Here is a 15,913-nt window from a genome sequence, read left to right as displayed (position 1 = left end):
AACTGTAAATCATAAACTCAATTTATCACACTGGTTCATAATCCTCATTTATCCCAAGTGAGTAGGTGAGTATTCTCATGGTTACTTTAGTGTCTCTCAAAGGTCGTCCATAAATTATAGTCTCACCGTTTTTACCAGCATTTCAAGTTCAATCAATATGTAAATAACATTATTTCAAGTTCAGTAAACTGATGGTGTATACAGGTATCCAGTTACCTGTCACAAAAACATTAATTTAACTTATTTATGGGATAAAGATATGTTAAATAACAGTGTAAGTAGTCGTGTTCAAAACCTTCGACACCAATCTAACCTATTCTTCGAGTTAATTTCAAACCGTATATGGTCGAATGCCTTAATTTGTTCTTTTTTTCTCCTATCCACCGTTCAAAGTGGTTTGTTTCTGGTCATTAGGTGTTAGGTCCGAATCCTACCTCATCTATTTCCGTTTAAACGGGTGGATAATATGACTAACTATAAATTTTATCGTAATACTGCTTTCACGAATCTACACTTCGTAAATGTGTCACATCAATTAATATATCAGTGTCTTTTTCAGAACAAGTTTCGCACATTTTACTCATATTTCGTCCCTTTTTATTTGCTTTGTAGTTGTCTCGTGATAACGCTTTCCGGGGCCCATGCACCCAACTAGTATGGGGATTCTATATATGCTATAATTTTCCCGAGTTACATAAAGTCTGTGATATGTCTAGCCGATCGCGTCAAAGGCGCAAGCGTTTTATCAGTGGGAGCACTTTAGATGAGACCTCTTCCTGTCGTGCAAAGAAAATGCTTATAAGTACCGTACATCATTCCAAATCCCAATGTAATGAGCAGCATACCTCTTTACCGTCTTCACCAAATTCTCCTTTTCTGGACTCCGCAAATATGCTATTCCATAATTCTGATATCGGCTTGGGCACTTATGTTAGTCGGAAGGATATTCCTGTCGATCGTTCTGATCCAGTTGAAGATGAGAACTCATTTTCCTCAAGCATGTTTTCTGAAAAGCTTGTACAACCCGGACTAAATCTGGTTCCTGAACCGTCATCAACAAACGAACATGATTCCGTAAGCCACAAAAATTCCTCTGTTCCTAACAAAAGTTTATTAAATTCCCGTCCGAGTACTATACTGGATGCTGAATCCGATATCAACCTAGACAGAATGTTGATTCGGAGTGAAAGAATGGTTTTAACGCCAACTCCAGTGGCAACAGACGATCCAGGCAGTTCTGAGGGGGAGTATGAAAATGAAAGTCGAGAATCAACTTTGCATCAAATTAATCCTTCAGTTCGTCATACCACCACAAGGAATATGACCAATCAGTCCGGTTTGGCTAATGTTCCGTCTAACCGAACTTTGGAACTTGTCGAATCTGAGTCACAGGGAAGTATATATTCCGACCCAGTTAAGGTTTCCGTTTTCGATACAATATCTCAGTCTACAGAGTGCAGTTCTACTAGGTCTGGGAGCTTGTCAGCACTAAACTCTACTTTAACCAAACCCAGTGGATTTGTGGAGTCATCAACGCCGAATTGTTTCGTTGCACTGGTGAATTGTAGTCCTCCACTTCAAATTCTCTCCAGTCAGAAAATGCATAAAACTGTTAGTTGTCATCGAACTACTACTTGTTTTTCCGAATCTTCAGTTTTACCAAATATGGAGAATATTGAGTATCATGATTCTTCGGGTAGTAATGGGATGATTGTAACGTGTGGTTCTCATTGCTCTCACAGGAGCACAGATGGAAGCACCTATAAAAAGGAAGCTGAATCAATAAAACAAAATCCCTGTAATTTCGAGAATCAACCTCATGACTTTCATCCAACAATAAACGTGAACGACTTTTCAAGAGAAGCTCAACATAAGGTTCTACTGAGGTCAGAGTCACTGTCATCTTCAGTTTCACTCAGTAATAACAATTTTCTCCATGATAAATTTCAGCTGACACAAAAGTCTGATGATATCTCTTCATTTCCTCCTGGTAAGTTGAACGTCACCACTTTTGTTTTAAGTAGTTGCTATGTAGAACGCTTCAAGGCATCTAGTCACCGGTTTTAGTTTTGCATAATATTGTGGATCTATTCCTCAATTGCCTTGATATATATATATATATATACATATATATATATATATATATAATAGTTTCATTATTCAACTAACCATTAATTTTAAGTTGCTGAATCAGTTACGAATATAGTCCCCAAACGCCCTGGTACGACTGTGTGAAGAGAGTTCGCTCTTTGGGCCACACGTATTTAGCCACTACCAGGGAAGCCCTACCCACTGTCGTGTGGCAGGAGTGTTTATGAAGTTAAGAGGACAAAAAGCGAATGCCCAGCGCTTAAACCGGGTTAGTGACTACAGCGGACCCACCCTGGGAAGTTGAAAAACCTTAATTCCGAACCGATGTGCACATGAGCTCCTAGATCCTGAGAGAACAAAGAAAGTATGAACCTATTCTTGGTCAACGGCTATCATGGGACCGTGTCTCTCAACGTTGCTCCATTGCCTTGTGGGCTAGATCTTTGTGTTAGAGGCTCTGGGATTGGGTTCCTAAGAAAGCCACTTTTCTCGATTTATGCACCCGGGCAGTATCCCAGCCACTACACAAATTCAGTGGTTTGTGTGGCGCATACATTTTTTGTTACCTCTTTGTACCAACGTTTGTGTCCGAACAAATAAGATGGATTCATGTGCTTAACTTAGGTTCACCCGTTTTGTGACCTAAGGTAGCTTAGATCAGAACCTTGAGCAAAAAATACGCTTCATGGATTGAGATAACATGTATTCTTTTGTTTCCGGTTAGTCAAACAGTTGCCTGAAAAGCTATTTCCTTTTCTCAGAATACGAATCTCCATGTTTGTGAGTTAATTTGTAACTTTTGGTTTGACCTTAAAATGATACTGTTTTCTTGTCACATCAAACTGTTACAATTCCTCTTATTACGACCCAACTATTCCTATTGCTTAGTATTCTTGGACACCGATTCACTTGACAAGTCCATAAATCAGATCATGGTTGAATAGGAACGAAATCATATTCCAAATAAGAAGGATAGATTGAAGTAAGAAACACAATAAGAATAATGTTAGTATATTTATAGTTTTTACATGAGAAGATTTTCAAGTCTTATTCTAGTATCGTCTGGCGCTGATTGAATAAGAAATAGCCAATCAAAGTTCACCAACACAAAGATGCACGAGAGTGCTTTAATCCAATCTATGCCTCTAACACAGACTACACATTAGCCAATAAATACACGGAACTTTTTCAGTACTGTAGACACTCGCTTATCATACTTAAATCAGTTTGTTGAAATATTCACTTGAATCGATTTGGGCAACGAAGTAGAATGTTTTTCCATTTAGATCTGTTCAGCATCCCTGTACAGAGGTGGCTAGCTACATGTTATTTCTAAGTCATATCCATCCATACATAGTGATTGTAGATCATCATTTTATTCCACTCAAAACCCTGTTTTGTATATTTAGCTGACTCATTTTTGTTATTTTATATGGAACCATCTGGAAAATCAATACTTCACTAAATAATGGCTTTATGATTTTTTTTCAGACCATATTTTTATCATCACTATTCCAAATTCTTCCGAGGTATCACCTACTTTTGTTAAGAAACGCAGAGATTCTGGAAGTGGCTTCGATACTCCCACGTCTCATAATGTAAATAATATCCCGAGTCCAGAAGTCGGTCACAGCTATCCACTTCGATCCCGCCTACGACAGGCATCTTTGCGATTGCAGTGGCAAGCCATGCAAGTAGCTCCAAAGTCATTTGGACAGTTACCTACAGAAGTTGTGTTTCGCATTATCCAGTATTTGAGCGTACAAGATGTATTTCGCCTTCAGCGTGTTAACCATCGGTTCAAATCTATTATTGAGCAGTATCTTCTACTAGTTAAACGCATTAATTTTAGTAATGGCCTCCCGTTCGCATTCTTGCCAGATTCAATCACTGACGTAGCTCTGAAACGCATGCTAAACCGTACGCCAGAAGTCACACATATTCTTGGCTTCTATCCTCGTAAAATAGCAGAATCTTATCCATCCGACGGACAATACTCGAACATAGGTTCTGGTCATAATGCATTAACCTACGGTGGAATCATCACAGCCTTTCGACTTTGTCCGAAACTCCGTTCAGTTGAATTGATGGATGTCGAGTTGATGAGTGAATTGGTTCGACATCTCCCGCGCATCAAATTTCACGGCATGTTTCGAAACCGTCCAGATTCTTGGGATTGTGAATACGCAGTTCCTCTGCCACCCGAACCGAATGCTGAAAGTATTTCAATGGATAGTGACCATGACTCTATGACAAGCGTTCCAAATTCACGTGACGAGTTCCATGTCGATTCAAAATCCAAACCTCTTTTTGGCAGTTTTATTAGCACGTTATTTTGTTCCGCAACTGCTGCTTTAGCGGTGGGAAGTAGTCGTGGTAAGCGAAGAAACTTAACTCGTTTAAAATCTAAAAACCAAACAGGATGTGCATGTTCCGTGCAATCACTCCAATCTCTAAATGCGGCATTTTCATTACCGTTATGGAAGAATGAAAACAGTCAGTCACTTACACAGATGGCCGCACAATCAGTCCATAATGTTGCTTTGCGTCATACAAATTTCGCAAATTGGTTTGAACCTATCGGTGAGTTGCCTCTTGGCCAAGGTTCACCTTCCACAGTGCCTCACTTTCTTCCATCTCGGCTGTTCACTGCATTTAATGGTGGTCCTAGTTTCCCTCCCGCCCACGAGAATATCCCGAATAATTCTGTCCCACCTATGGAGCAGGACTGTTACTCCAATGCCATAGAATCTTTACGCAATATAGCTGTTTCACATTTCCTGCAGCCTGGTTTACCACCCATTGAAGCCGAGCTAATTGCTGTGGCTCCCTTTGGCTATTCTCGATGTTCTTTACATGGTGTAGGATCTGGTCGAAACAGCATTCGTAATGCTCATGGTCCAGTCTTAGCATTTGCCTTCGGGGCTATATTCGTCCCACCACAAGCAGTTTCGCCGTTCATTTTGCCATCCAATAACGCGTCAAACTGCCGCTTTATCGATGCAAGACAGTATAATGCCGTCATATTGGGAGCTAACTTACTGCGCGGAGCACAAGGACCTCATCTTGCCTTTGAGCGTATATTAAACTTCCCGCAAAATGTTAATCAAAATAATGCTCCACGTCAAGTCCAGCTGCACGATCAAGTAGGAGGGCGAAACCAACAGAGACAACACCCTCAACGTTTTCGTCGACCACGTACAAGCATAACAAGCTTGAATGCCTCTGGACCATGGTTGGTCTCCCCATTTCCCAGTCAACTGCAATGGATTATTTTACCCCACGCTATTACAAATCTAACCAAACTAGATCTAGTTTCTGTCGCAATTAGCGCTATTCCACGACTAGACAATATTAAATATCTACATCTTAAATGGGTAAGCATAAATTTATTTTTTTGGAAATATATCGTTTTAAATGTGATAATTAGTCTTAAAAAATACTTTCTACAATTTACTTATCTCTATCATTTGGAGAATTAATAACATTACAATCATGTGACTACTATTAGTTACATATCAGATGTCTTTCACTTTGCTAAAGTTCCAAGCATTTCTGGCCAATATTTTAACCTAATGTTTTCAAACTCCTGGGCACCACCTACACTGAAACTCAAAGAACATCTACACGTTCATGCGGTTAGTATTTTGAGTATAGTTTTAACCTTTAACTCATTGGCTAAAAATTAAATTCTTATATCGATAAACCCGTAGATCCTATATGTTAGATTATGAGGTAAAGATATCAGGGACACAGATTTACAAACTGGCTTAGTTTCAGATTTATCAAGTTTAAATAGTCGAAATGGAATTTCAGCGTATACAAAGTCCACTTTCGAAAATTGGAAGAAATTATTACATGGGATCCAATCGCTATGTCACACTTTAATGTGTTAGTAATTTTCGATGTAAATTTTGAAGTAGTCTAATTATTTGAGTACCAAGTAATTCTAAAATTCATCATTTTATCATTTATCAAATCTAAACGATTTAAAACTCATCTAGAACTTTATTGATCCTTAAAAAGGTTCAGATAACTGTGTAGTATCTCTGGTAGCTCTCAAACACTGATTATGGTTAACTGCCAAGTTGTATATATATATATATATATATATATATATATATATATATATATGTTAAGAAGCAACTATTTGTTAAATCACAAATCTCAATAAATAACTTATTATCCAATGATGATCCCAGTAAAATAATTTTGAATATGACGTAATGTGCAGATATCTATTACTACAGTATTTTACTAAACACGAACAATTTCTAGCCTGACTGATTCTAAAGATTCCTTAGCTGATACACTTGATACCACCTGGATATTTTTGAATGTCACGCGCTTCTCTGTTACTTAATTGGTTGGTTTTCTGACTTTAGTAATAAACTGTCTTCATTATGCGCGTTCACTTACTACTGATTGCAAAGGAACATTAATCACCTTAAAATGCTATCAATTTAGATTACTTCAATACATTGATTAATAAATTATTGAATACATCTGAATATAACTTTAGTTTTAATCTCTAAATAAATGTTTATTGACTAATGGTTGTTTAGATCACATAAACATTTAGCATAGTTTGCTAACTTATAGGCAAGAATTAGGATAGCTAGTGCAAACACATTTTTAAAGATATAAGCATCTTTTTTATACAACGCGTTTCAATGGACATTTCCTCTTACAATAAATTGTCAAAGTATTCAGTTTGCAAAATACTACACATTTCAATTTGAAATTTTGGAATTCACTTCCTATTATTTTACTCATGTAAATTTCAATTTGGGGTGTAGTTAGATCTTAAAAATAATCTTGTTTCTTTTCAACTACAATATATTGATCAATTCCTAACATAGCTATTTCATGTGTTAATATCTGCGAATTTGACGTAATATTCCTTACATTTAATTTAGGTTGTATTTGCTTCAGCTGACCCATTCTTCAGTTTTTTGGCACCGAAATTGCAATCATTTGTCATGAACAACTGTAGTACACCATCAAGAGTTGTTCGATTTGTTCGTATTTTCTCGGCTCTTTCACGGGCTCCTCAGCTTACACGGCTTGAGTTAGTTGGTACACGCTTCATTGGTATGTCATCTGTATGTATATTTTTTATTTTTTCGTCTACACTATATTACCGAATCGGGGTAAAAAATGTTCGAGTTCGTTTGTCTTTACCTAAGCTCAATTGCATTCCAGCCTATATACATTTGGTCTAAGTATTTTCCTCCCCATATATGAAATACTTTACCGATTGCTTTCTAACCTATGATTTTAGTGAGTAATTCACATGGCTTTCATTAGCATAGTGCTCATTTTCGGGAGAATTCGTGCAAGCCGTTAGTTAGATACTAATGTTTAACTAATAGATTACATCTATGTTCCTTAAAAGTTGTAACTGGTTGATTTGTAACACCATCTTTTCTTAGATTAGTTTATGAGGTGTTAAATCAATTTAACCATTGGCTTATTAGTTATTATATATATACATCTGTTAATAATTTTATCATAACTCTACTGCTTTTCTAGATGGTCTAATTGGACACATAATTGATGATAGTATGTCACATGGGCGCGGATTTCGTAATCTTCAGCGTTTGGTGCTTTCTAGCAACAAAGATGCATCTGAAGTAGATATTGGATTGCTTCTGCTGGCTGGTCAACAGTCTTTGAATCAAGTAGCTCTCCAAATGCTTCATACACGAAATTCATTATTTGAAGGTCTTTATCATGCTGGTGCTGAATTTCCACGTCTTGAGAGTCTTACTCTTGGTAAGTAGATTATTATCGTGCTTTCCCAGTATACACACGTGTCTTGTAGAGACTTATTTGAGACATTATGTGTTTCGAAATATTCTTATGAGTATTTTATTTATTTATTTGAACACATAAATATTGGTACAACGGGGTACCAGATATATATGCGCCACACAAATCTCATTTGATTTGTATGAGGACTATGATACTGCCCGGGTGCCCAAACTGAAGCAAGTGGTTTTCTTAGGGGGTCACACCCACAGCCTTTGACCCAATGGTCTAGTCCACAAGGCAGTGGAGCATCATGAGGAGATGCAGTCCCATGGTAGCCGGTGACCAACACTAGGTTCATACACCTTTCGTTCATTCCGGATACTGGAGCCCATGTGCACCATTGGTTTGGAATCAGGGTTTTCCAACTCCCCTAGGTGGACTTTCTGTGAGACATTATCATGTCTCAGAATTGTTCACAATAACGCAAATGAATTTAATTTTTGTCCTGAAACCTCCCACTGTCTTTTTTCCCTCTATGCCCAATTTTTACTTCTACTAATACTGCTATTACTTTTATTACTCTGGCATTTGTATTGATAATTTCATCTCCCTGTACTGTTTATCTAAATGACGTCTTATCCTGTTATATTAGTAGTGTAGGGACTTAAACCGATACACATGTAGCAGGTTCTTCGTTGCATATGACTGACTGACTGATTGTCTATTTTATCTGAAGTGGTGAGGCAAATGTAGTTTCCATCATCCTGCAATATATCCATTATTTAGTATTCTCTTTTTACGGTGGTTTGACATTATCAAGCAAACTTGATCAAATGTGGTTTGTATGTTATTCCTTAATACTTCACTAAATTGTATTTGTTTAAATTAAACTGTTTAACGTTTACCTTTCAAGGGATAAGTATGACATCTTCCATTTTCTAAAATGTACATGACATTATAGTAATACCACCTTCTTAGCGTATCATTTTTTTTGAATTTGCATATTAATTGTGTTTGTCTTACAATGTTCACAACTGGATGTTATAGTGTTTATTCCGTCAATAATAATGATATATGTTTCATGCATTTTATGCTTTACATCATTAACAATGTTGCAAATCCTCAGCCAAAATAATTTGTGAATCATGTCTTTTTCCATATCCTATATTTTTTGACATACCCTCTGTAATCATTTGCATCACTGTAATAAAGATGACGTCTACGTTCAATGTTTTAAATTTCTAGGTTATTTAGATCCTTACCAGTCACGTTTAACAGTTTCTGAATTGATGAGTTTAGGTATTGGGGAATCATCTGATCATTTGTCACCTATTTGTATGATAACCGATTGGGGTATGGCGCTTGCATTTTTCATCTGTCCTCGACTTGTAAATATTATCATTCGAAATGCACCATATTTAAATGATATAACACGATGGTTTTCTGCTGGATTTTGTGATGAAGAATCACTCCACATTCGACCGACAATTATACCTTCATCAGCTAGCGAGGATTCTACTCAACCAACTGCCGACTGTCAAGAAAATTCCACACAAACTTGTGTAACAGACAAAATTTCAAAAACCTATTTCTTACCTCTACGATCACTAACGTTGGAAAACTGTTCTGGAATATCAATTGAAGTAAGTCTCAAGAACTCGATAATTACCACCGAAAATCTGATGTTGACAGGCAAAAGAATTTTATAGACATACTAATGCAGTTTACCTCATAGTTTGTTCACGATTCTGCATTTCAGTTTCGTAGAGCCTTCTGTAAATGACATTTTATCTAGCTTGACTACATCCTCTATTTTTGCTCCGTCCCACTATTGACAACTGAAAAGGAGTGCCTAAAATTTAGTTCCAATAAAACACTTTCAGTTGAGAGGAGTGGCAAAAATGTGATTTCCATAAAAACCGAAGAACTTAAAGAACAAGTCAAATGTATCACTACTTTATTAATGTTGGTGCAGAAGGACTCCAAGTTTCGTTGGGGACATGGTACAATACCGGAAATTAGGCCTGGTAACCAGGTCTTAATTGGAGAATAAAGTGACCTACTAGCGAATTTCCTCTAATCGCTTATGAGAGTTTATTATGCTTATTTTTGGCTCATATTCTATATAAGGACATGCTTTACAACATAAAAGCCTATTCTCTTGGCGTGTTAATCTTGTGTGTTTAATTTCAAATCATTCGGGGGGTTAAGTCAATAATGCAGTCTAGTCAGTAACCGTCACTCAGCCACATCATGTCGTTGTGTCTACTTATCGATTAGCACTCTGTTCATTGATTTTAATAATCGGAAATTTCATCTCAATCAAGATCTCCATTTTGCAAATATGGGTCAGTTATCTCTCCTTTGCTAGCCTATTAAATTTAAGTGCACACATTAGTCCTTGATACCTGATATTATCAGTATACGTTATGTCTTATTTATTATTATTCTGACTTTTGACTTTATTTCCCCTTACATGCTGGGTGGCTGGAACTATTGGGACTCAATCAATATGTTGCATGTTCGCAAGCCTCTTTACCGACTTCGAAATAGACTGCATGGTAATATCACTAGCCTTCGCACAAACAGTCAGGTTCTGCGTTTTCTACAATCGTCTGATTAATAGACTATATGTACTGATAAATTGTACAGAAGAAATAGGGATTTTTAATGACTGCAAAAGTTCTCTTACGATAGACCAGCTTTTCTCTTCTATTGTAACTGTGCACGAAGGATGGTTAACCTCTTTCCTGTGATCGCTAGTTTACAATAGGCTTATATAAGTCAGAATTTTTCATCTGATCTCTGCCTCATTTAGGTTGAAAATATTTGTTTCTCTCTAGGCTTATTGGTGATTGATCCAAATAAATGAATTTTGGCATAACAACTACAGAGTCCTTTACTTTTCCCTTTGTTTTGTTTAATTATGCTTAAATGAAACATTGGCTATATTAGTTTGGTCAAATTAAGTGGTATCATTCCATAAAAATCCTACTAACGATTACTAGAATACACTTGCATTTTTGTCAGTTGATACAGTTAGAAAAATCTCGTAAACATGCATTTATACATACATATTTTCTTTCGAGATTTGAATAGTTTGTCGAGATTTTTGTTATTATCTGTTTAGTGTTTTCAAATTTGATTTTTTATTGATTACTCTTTCACACAATAATTCCCCTCATTATATTAAGATACTGCTTATTATTCTTTTGTAGAATCTTGAACGTGTTTTGATTAGTGGACATCCTTTCCCATGTTTAGAAACTGTCGTCTTAAGAAATATGTTTACACCTCAATACGGTGAGAACAAAGGCTTCATGAGTACACCGCATCTTTTTGTTGATCAACATGATCAATGTGTTACTGAACAATGTATAGATTGGCGTAAACTTGTTCACCTTTTATGTTTATCAGATTTACTAAGTACTTGTCGACTGGGCTATTCTCCTTTATCACCTGAAGACTGTATTGGCTTAGGTGCATCCGCTAGAGAAGTAATTCATATGAATCCACCACGTGGTTTTCTACCAGATTCTTTACGAACAAAACCACATGATTTATTTGTAAGTGATAGTATTTGTATTTTATAGCTTTGTTATATTTCATTGTATTTTATTTAAATGTTTTAGATCATACATCTGGCTGAATATTACTATTCGAGGAAGTAAACAGATCGAATAGCTGACTTCACATTTTACGTATAAAAATACATTGACTCCATTTATCTTTTCTGCTTAAGTTAGCAATTAAGAACAGAAAATCCATCAAAATAGATATTAAGACTGGTACTAAACGTATGATATTCAGATAAGATAGTCATTGTTGGAGATGCAGATACCAAGAAGTCACTCCGTAAACGTCTTATTTTTTGTAATTTTATTTTGGAAATTTGAATTTTTTGTTTTCTCAGCACAAGCGCCCTTTTTTACCCTCATATTGTATTTCCTACTTGGAAGGACCCTAGATGCCATTGGTTCGTTGCCTCTTAATACTCGATTTCGTGACGTTTTCCAAGGACTTTTTGTTCTGTATACGTATGCTTAAGTTGTGTGCTTGATTGTTCATGCTTCTGGCTGCCTGTGGAATATACCTTTCCCTCATCTGGACCTGGTCTTCTCCCTCTAGTTAGGGCTGGGACGCATCGGAGTAGTTTAACTTGTTGTTGTGTCTCTGATCCTTCGTTCCGTTCTCCGATTTTAGATGATCTCGTAATCTCTCCAAACATATCATTCGTCTTTTGAAAGGCTATTGTGATTGCATTTAAATCTGGAACCACTAGTTTTCAACATATCGACAATTCCGACAAGGAATTCGACAGTGCTCAATATTACCATTAAATCCCTTTATCAATCTACGTTATAATCTCAAGACTTTTGCCAACCTGTTCCTATATCAGTCATAATTTCACATTTGATTAGGTTTACATTTTTTGTTCTGTCAACTTTAATTAGTGTACATATTCATTCATTCTTATGTTATTCACTTCAATGACTGACTGGTTGATTTTAATGAACTTGTTACTTCCGTGTATAGAATCACTGTCTACTAGGTTTGTATGTATTTCAATTTAGTTTAATTTTCCGGATTATTTTCCCTATTTCCGGTTAGTATAAGTGAAAAAAAATAACGGACTGTTTAAAAAGAATTACGTACACCACCAACTTATGGTAAAGTTCATTTAACTTGATTTTCAATTATTGTTTATGAATTTTTAGTCCATTTCTTTCACTTTCCGAGTTTCGGACTTTTTTTATAATCTGTTATCGTGTTGTTTTTTTTACTGAGAAGATATCACTAATATTATAGTAGATCTAATATGATTAATGCGATCAAGCGACTAATATATAACGACACACAAGTAAAGAATGCAAAAATTGGAATTTGTAAAAGTTCTGACTTTTCAAAAAGACAAATGTAATGAGTAAACACCACTGTTTAGAAATCTGAATCGACATCATTAAAAGAGACAAATACGAGCAACAAATAGTATAAATAAATCTGACTACATATTATGTTTACGATTAATGTCTCTGTGTTAATTGACACACAAAAGTGTAAATTAAAAAAAAATTAACAATTCAAGTTTTTTTTTTATAGGAAAACTCGGACACATAAAACTTCTACAATTAAAAAATTGCGTACTTAGGTGAAATATGGGGCGTTTTCTAGCTTTGTACTGATTTTAATTGCCTGTGTTTATTTATTTCGGTTATTTGTTTGCTTATTCTTTGAGGAGGAGCTTACACTAACCAAGAAATTCAATTTTTAACTCATTGGAATACTATAGATGTATCATTATTACTACTACTAGCAATCTTCTCAATGTCCAATTTACTTGAAATTATCAAGTTGAACCTTGCTAATGATACTTCTGTATTCTGAATCACATCGAAGAAATAGTTGACGTATTCATATTGGCGTTAAAAGAGTGACTAATGCCAGTTTTAATATGTTATGTGTGATAAAGTTGATTCTGATTGAATATTTTGCACTTTTTTCGTAGAAATCATAGTTTTGACCATAATAGTTGTTTTTTTCAAATTTGTCACAGTGTTCACTTCGAGCTCATACCTACTTAAATACTCTGTTGGAATTAGACGGTTCCTGCGGTCGGTCAATGTCAGCACCAACCAGAGTGTTTAAAACGCTGTTTTCACACAATGTGCATATCCCAGTGTCAGATGGTCCCGAACGATATCCCAGTAAACCGGATGACGATAATGATTTTATGTCTCGTTCTACGCAAACATGCATTTGCGGTGTATTAGAATGGGATGTTACTCTAAGGATGTCGCAGTCACAATTGGCTACTGATCAAAAAATTGTGAGAAGTAAACTTATTTCTCCTGACAACTCAAAAAACAATCAAAATTGCCTCCATGTACGTATTGACACCGAAACTAATCGAAATACTGTTCCAAGTACCAGTTCACAATCCGGAAAGACATTACTGTTACGTTCACCAGTAAATCAAAATAATGCTTCTACTCCAATAACGTCTCAGTTGCAACTTGGTGGTTCTTTATCATTTCATCCTTTTCCTCCTTCGATTCAGCATAAAAATTTCTATAGGATGATTACTATGTCAGAATGGAATCAATTGATTTTCAAAATGTCTACACCATTTGGTCTTCCGTGTTGTCAGATTATTTACCCTGTGACTGGTTCAAATGAGTGCTCAGGGTGTGCTTCTGATTCACTGCTTTTTTCTCAGGGTATTTCAGACTATCAAGTAAGATTTGTAACGAGATTTATGCTTATATCTTTATTTTGTCACTTGCTAATGCTGTCTATCAGAAAGTTAGGCTTTTTTATTTGTCTTAAATCAAAGGTGGATTGAATGATGTTTGAATCTACAACTTGTTGTTTGAAAGTCAAGTGCTATGATGACCACCACTGAGGCACCACCGTTTATACCTGTTTTAATGTTTAATTACATTGTTTACTCACCACTGTAATCGTTATTGTCAATAATCTTTCCTAATCATTTAGCCCTATTATGGGTGGTGTAGCAGTAGTGGTCGTCAGTCAGTCACAGTGTGATTTGTTTTCGTATTACGTAATTAAAGATTTGAGATTTCAAGAGGGAATTGGCTTCATAAACACAAGAGTTGAAAGAATCAGTTATACATTTGTAATCAAGCTTTTCAAACAGGTGTCGTAGTGACTACTCATATACAAACATTTACAAATATTCTGTTTTATCACTAATGTTTTATACGAAACATAGGATAATGTGTTTACTTGGTGTTATTCTATCGAACAACATGTATTGATAAAGTCAGTTGCGTTTAGCTTATTGTTTACATTGTTTGTTAGCTATCCCGTGACCATCGACGTGTGAAATAAGAGTTACGTAAGAGCTATTCGAGTAGTGGGTTTATTGTTAAGACTCTCGAATTCCGGTCACTAAGTTGAAGGTTTGAACAATAGTCCATGTAACTCGGTTTAGACACCACTCAAACTCTCGACCGTTGCTGCTACCTTTACGTGGTGGTCGGGCTTACCTATCGTGATGAACCAATCGAGCTATGCTGGCTGGAACAATCGTTCCTCGAGGTCCGACCATGCCGGACAGGTCGGTTGAAGAGCGGTGAGACTAAAAGCAGCAAACCCAAGGTCCGAAGGCGAAGCCATACTGCTGACTGTACAGAGGTGTGACGGCAGTAAGGTGTTTCCTTCAGACAACCAGCGTAACAGCGATTCTGTCTTCCCACAAGGAGGGGTGGGGTTAGAAAAGGTCGACCCTAAAAATGCACACCTCACCTTATCCCACGGATATCCATCTCCGGCGGTAAGGTCCTTTGAAGAACGGAGCTAACACAAAAACTACCCACGAAAAGGTCGTGTGTGACCGACCTCAAGCAGTTGTCCCTTGAACACTGCGGTCACGCTCTCAGGTCAATAAGACCACTTCTAACCCAATTTCTTTTTCAGGTACCTCTAGAAGAACCCTTCCACGGTGTGGGCAACAGGGAAGTGATAACTGCCCTCATACCTCTAACAGCACTCAAAACCACTGTATTCATAATCAATCTCCTTCTTCAATTCCTACTATTCCTTCTACCTTGACTTTCAACACTAAACTTCCTCTTTCGGTTTCCTCCTCAAGTGTCACCATGGCCAACGATTCTAGTGTGCGAAACACTGTCCCACATCTACTAAAACCTCTCTCCAAACTTCACATTGTAACCTTCAACGTACGTACCCTAAGACAAATCGGTCAACAGGCCTTCTTGGCTAAGACCCTAGAATCTCATACCATCGATGTATGCTGTCTCCGAAACACGCATACAGGATCCCAGTGTGGTCATTCACTTGACCTCACTTCGCCAAAATGGACAGCCAACGAAATACACCCTCCGTGTATCTGGCGACCCGTTGGCTAGTTCTCGCTGACTTGCAGGTGTAGGCATGGCACTAAGTACAAGGGCAGAACAGGCACTACTAGAATGGATCCCCGTTAACAGTCGCCTGTGTGCTGTCCGGCTAAATGACTCCGTAAGAACTCGGAAGGATAGGGACACACGTCGTTGCCTTTCCGTCGTTTCTGCTTACGCTC

The 15,913-nt window shown here is 36.8% G+C and overlaps 1 protein-coding gene across 1 annotated transcript in view; it reads left to right on the top strand.

Moving 5' to 3' along the window:
• Positions 1-708: 708 nt before the first annotated feature.
• Smp_016090 (hypothetical protein) overlaps positions 709-15,913 on the top strand; it is a gene marked incomplete at its 5' end in the record, with an annotated part of 37,047 nt that continues 21,842 nt past the window's right edge. The window contains 7 exons of the mRNA XM_018792951.1: positions 709-1,990; positions 3,583-5,468; positions 7,011-7,185; positions 7,627-7,869; positions 9,094-9,491; positions 11,067-11,414; positions 13,403-14,083. Coding sequence (XP_018647512.1) covers positions 709-1,990; positions 3,583-5,468; positions 7,011-7,185; positions 7,627-7,869; positions 9,094-9,491; positions 11,067-11,414; positions 13,403-14,083 — 5,013 coding nt within the window. The remainder of the gene's footprint in view (positions 1,991-3,582; positions 5,469-7,010; positions 7,186-7,626; positions 7,870-9,093; positions 9,492-11,066; positions 11,415-13,402; positions 14,084-15,913) is intronic.

This window comes from Schistosoma mansoni, chromosome 1 (genome assembly GCF_000237925.1).
Source record: "Schistosoma mansoni strain Puerto Rico chromosome 1, complete genome".
Lineage (NCBI taxonomy): Eukaryota > Metazoa > Platyhelminthes > Trematoda > Strigeidida > Schistosomatidae > Schistosoma > Schistosoma mansoni.
Note: the sequence above shows the minus strand (reverse complement) of the source record. Positions and strands in the feature narration are given on the sequence as shown.